The sequence below is a fragment of the Myotis davidii genome, unplaced genomic scaffold (genome assembly GCF_000327345.1).
Source record: "Myotis davidii unplaced genomic scaffold, ASM32734v1 scaffold595, whole genome shotgun sequence".
Classification (NCBI taxonomy): domain Eukaryota; kingdom Metazoa; phylum Chordata; class Mammalia; order Chiroptera; family Vespertilionidae; genus Myotis; species Myotis davidii.
The window spans coordinates 1,285,996-1,290,605 of NW_006286790.1; the positions used below are offsets into that span (position 1 = coordinate 1,285,996).

Sequence of the window (4,610 nt, forward strand, 5' to 3'; positions counted from 1 at the left end):
GAGAGGGAGAGAAACATTGATGTGAGAGTGACACATGGAACGGCTGCCTTCTGCACACCTCCTAAGATTCCCTGATCGGGAATCACACTGCCAAGCTTTCCGTGCACAGAATGATGCCCAACGGCGCGGTACCAGCCAGGGCGCCAGCCACATGTTAACACCAAAACCCAAGCAAACCTACTCAGAATGAGTCCCATTCAAACGGCGCTCATAAAGCTTTCCTGGTGCTATTTACAATGTTAAAGTAAATTTACATTATAAGCAGCTAAGGAATTCTTTATTGAAGAGAGTCCTAGCATAAAAGTTCACATAACTGCTTCTTTCAAAGCATGATACTGAGCTTTATGACAACCTAGCAACAGGAACTAAAAGACGGTAAACATAATGCCTTCGAGACCCAGAAACATTTACACAGCTTAACTGTCGAAAATAGTTCAACATTCATCCAGTGAGCACAGTTTGGATGTCAGTACATGTGTTATACAAGTTCTTCAGGGAGGTGAGGGGCCTTTCGACTGCTCTTCTGGTGCCTCCAAATGCTGGTCCTGTTGCACTTCCTTCAGAGGCTGGATTTTTTCCAACAAAGTTTGGAGTTTGACACCCGTGGGTTCAGATTTCGAGGAAACGTGACTACTGTCCTGTTGCTTAGAAGACCAGACAGAAGTATGTCACAAAGATGTTATTTTCACTCAAGGATTTGGCTGAAGCTATATGATTTAGGCACATTCTATCACCGACTCAAAAATTTAACATTAATATTTCAGGTCAGGGTGAGGGCAGGCTAGAAGAGGTCAATGCAGGGGGTGGGGGGGAGACATATATAATACTTTCAATAAAGATTTTTTTAAAAAATAGTATTTCAGGTCAAATTCTGTTCTAAACAAACAAAAACATGATAAAAATCTCTACAGAGCACAATTTCAAAAGCCCTAATGACAACTCACTTGTTCCAAGTCTCAGTCATAACCACAAAACTCCAGTAGATTCTATCTAGAAGTATTGGACCTGGAGTTCAGGAACATGAGCCGAGGTTGGGGAAAGAAAACCAAGCCTCCCTTTAACCTCTGACAAGAATACAACTAATCCTCATAACAATTTTGATAATAAAATACTCACAGCCCTTGCTTCTCCTACTCGTCTTAAAATGACACCTTCTGCCAATAAAGCCTTCCCTGCTTCCACAAATAATTTCTCTTCGTCTGTTTCTCCAAGTTTCTGTAGCTCTAAGTACTTCTCCACAAACCTGGAATTCCAAGCAGTCATGTCTTAGGTCTGTATACTGAGAGTTGTCAAAACATGCTGTTACTCAGTGTGTCAAGCATTCCCTTAAGAGACCTCCTTATAGAAACACTGTTCTCTAGTACAATTCAACAAAACTCAAGCTGATAACTAAATTCTTAAAAATAAAAAAATAACTCACCCAGGGTTTACAAAATGGCTTACCGTTGACAGGTAGACTTGAAGTTTGGGTTGAACAGATCAAAAGCTTTTTGACCAGATCCATAGGCTGAATAAAATTTCCTGGGAAATACAAACAGCACCATGTAAGTCTCCAATTATAGATCATGGCCAAGAACAAACCAGAAATAACTGCTAGGCCCTGAGGAGTTCAGTATAACATCACCTACACAGCCCAAGCCTAACAATTTTTGGGTTTTGTCTTTAAGTGGTGCATGCACATGGTAAATATGTCAAATGTTACACAAAGGCATCCAGGGAAAAGGGACACTCCTCCTCACCTCTGCACCCCAACTCCCCAGTTCCCTTCCCAGGAAGTAACACTACCCAGCTGCTTGTGTATCCATCCAGGAATATTCCACTAATATACACGCATATAGGCATCTATCATTCCATTTCCAGCCACATTGTTTAACCTCAAGGCTTGTAAGCACTATTTCATATCTTGCCTTTTTTTAACTTAGTATTTCTTAGAGGTCATTTTAAATCAATGCATGTAGGTTATTTCCAGTCCTTTGCTATTCTAGACAGTACTGCAATTCATTTCTTAGTGCATTGTGCAAATAAGTTTGTGGAATAAATTCATAAACATGGTATTAGGTCAAAGTATGAGCAATTGCCAAAATGCTTTCCAAAGCATTTGTGCCAATTTACACTCACACCAGTAGTATATGACAAGGCCTATTTCCCCTGACCAAATTATATTTTCCAACTTTATGGTCTTTGTCAATTTGATAGGCAAAAATTATAACTCATGGTAGTCTTGTCTTTTCTTGTGAAACAGACTGAGTATCTTGTCATGTTTAAAAGCAAACCCAATTTCCTTTTCTGCAACCTGTCCATGTCTTTGCTGATTTCCATTTGGTGGTCTTTTTCTTACTGACTCATATGCAAACTTTATAGCAGTAAAAATAAGATATTAGCCTTTTGTCATACATGCTGCAAATTTTTCCCCCAGTATATAGGCTGAGTTTTTATTTTGCTTATGGTACATTCTTTATGCAGAAAATTTTAATGTTTTCATTTATGGCTTCTGGGTTTTATGCCATTCTTAGAAAGGTCTTAATCACTCAGACTATTTGTAAAGTTCTCCCATGTTTTCTTCTAGTACTTTTATGATTTGACTTTTTTACATCTAGGTTTTGACACCTCTAGAATTTATTTTGTTGTTATAAGTTCTTAAAAATATAAAACACCATCACCCCCCGCCCAAAAGTCGCAAAGATAAATGTTCAAAAACTATTTAAATATAAGGTGTTATTATTTTGGCATTGATAGTACTAAGAGAGAGAGCTATAAAATATTCCACATTGTCCTATCACATAAATTATGTTAATGTATAAATGAACCTGGAAAGCATGCTGACCACGTGCATCCAATGCAACTGAACAGAAAAAATGTTGAAAAAATACTTACTCCCCCAGAGATCTTGTGGCCTATCCTGAAAATTTCCAAGTAGAACAATAACATACTTGTTTTCCTACCTCAAAGGAGTGTTGTGTGGGGAGGAAAAACGCCCTCAAATGAAAGGCGCCTGGACTTCCATAGAGAATATAACTATAACTTCTGTTTTCTTACATCCAGGAATACGGGTAAGGATAAGAAACATGTATTAACTTCAGTTAGGCACAACCTCTGATCTTAACATTCAACAGAAAAGAACCAAACCAATTCCCGGTATAACACTAGCTGACAAGTATTTGAGGGAAAGGGCTTTGTCAGTACCTCCCAGTTTGCTGCCTCTGTAAGTCTCAGAGGCCACGTGACTAAAACGGAGAGAAGGATACCTGCCTTGCAGGGTTAGAGTCGGGCCAAGTAAGACGTTTGCTAAGTGCTTAGCAGGTGCCTGATGCAAAACAGATGTGCAGAAACAAGTAACTGCAACCATCAGGCAATTGCTGGACTCCATATTCTACTTCTCAGAGCTCCTGTCCCTCTCACATGGGGGAGGGAATTGCTTCCCTCGTTTTGTACAAGACTTCCATAGGGCAAGCCTGGACCCACTGTCTAAACCTCTCCTCCCGCACCCCCCGCGCACCCTCCGGCACTCACGCTCTAATCAGGTCCTCGTGGTAGAAGATGTCCTGGATGGGGGCTTTGGCTTTGCCGTATCGCAGGAGGGGCCTTCGGAAGACCGGCTCCCTCAGCGGGGGGAAGGCGTGATATATGTCGAACCAGAGGGGCTTCTCCTTCAGGACCCCAGCCCGCATGAGGTCCCGAGTCCTTAAGGAAGGAAAATAAGGAAGGTCAGCCCGTTACAACCACATCAATCAGTCTGGTCACATCTGGGAGGGACATCAGGAGATCACGGAGCCGAAAGAAGGCGGAGCAGGGTGTCCCCACCAACAGGTAAGACAGTTCCATACTCCCAGCCGGCCTAACCGAGCTCGGGGAGTAGGCCCTTCCTTCTACACCCGCGAGCGCGGCCCACTTCCTCGCCCCGTTCCTGTCACGTCACATGCACAGACGGCTCAGCCCTCCGCTCGGGGAACGGAGCGGTGCGCTCTTGAACGTGGAAGACAAGAAGGTCATGGAGTGACATCCTCCACCACAACCGTTCGGAAGCAGGAGAGAGCACTGCAGGCCTCCCCCGGCGCAGACACCGCACCCTGGAGCATGCCTCGCCCGCCCGGCTCACACCCTCCCAAGCGGAGCCCCCGCCCGGGAGTGGTGGGGGGCACCCTCAGCCCATCCCGGCTCCGAGCACGCACCGCGAGAAAATGCTGCCCACCGTTTCCAGCCGGCTGCCCGCCATGGCCGGAGCCTCCGACCCAGCGCGGTTAGCGGCTACCGGAACCGGAAGCGCCAGCCGCCGGCAAAGGAGGCGAGGTTGCTGGCCGAGCGGCGGATCTAGGGCGGAGCCAGGCAGAAGCAAAGGATTGGCCGAACTGGCGGGCTTCTCGGCTACTTGGCAGGTTCAGACGGGAGCACTCGACAGCCGAGTCCAAACAGAGGGAGCGAGCCAAAGCCGGGCAGAAGCTGTAAATGACCGATCTAGGGGAGGGATTGACTCTAGTGCAGCGGTTCTCAACCTGTGGGTCGCGACCCCTTTGGTGGTCCTATGACCCTTTCACAGGGGGCGCCTAAAACCATCCTGCATATCAGATATTTACATTACGATTCATAACAGTAGCAACATTACAGTGATGAAG

The 4,610-nt window shown here is 45.1% G+C and overlaps 1 protein-coding gene across 3 annotated transcripts; it reads right to left on the minus strand.

The window, feature by feature from the left end:
- Positions 1-260: 260 nt before the first annotated feature.
- On the minus strand, positions 261-4,301 carry MRPS23 (mitochondrial ribosomal protein S23). Of its 3 annotated transcripts, none has more exons than XM_015560619.1 (5): positions 4,170-4,301; positions 3,511-3,681; positions 1,444-1,521; positions 1,117-1,243; positions 261-638 (listed from the first exon to the last, which is right to left on the minus strand). In XM_015560619.1, exons 1-5 carry the CDS (start codon positions 4,211-4,213, stop codon positions 492-494), a joined length of 567 nt encoding a protein of 188 aa, XP_015416105.1. In that variant the 5' UTR covers positions 4,214-4,301; the 3' UTR covers positions 261-491. The 3 variants fall into 3 exon arrangements, with proteins under 3 accessions (XP_015416105.1, XP_006758751.1, XP_015416106.1); XM_006758688.2 differs by having other exon boundaries at positions 261-644; positions 4,170-4,297; XM_015560620.1 differs by having other exon boundaries at positions 261-644; positions 4,190-4,287.
- Positions 4,302-4,610: the final 309 nt, after the last annotated feature.

What these genes read in the sequence shown, in the direction of transcription:
- MRPS23 (XM_006758688.2), bottom strand. Translation starts at nt 4,213, where the DNA reads ATGGCGGGCAGCCGGCTGGAAACGGTGGGCAGCATTTTCTCGCG. An exon ending in GTGGGCAGCATTTTCTCGCG is followed by an intron (nt 3,682 to 4,169) that starts GTGCGTGCTCGG and finishes TCCTTCCTTAAG; the next exon opens with GACTCGGGACCTCATGCGGG. An exon ending in CACGAGGACCTGATTAGAGC is followed by an intron (nt 1,522 to 3,510) that starts GTGAGTGCCGGA and finishes TGTATTTCCCAG; the next exon opens with GAAATTTTATTCAGCCTATG.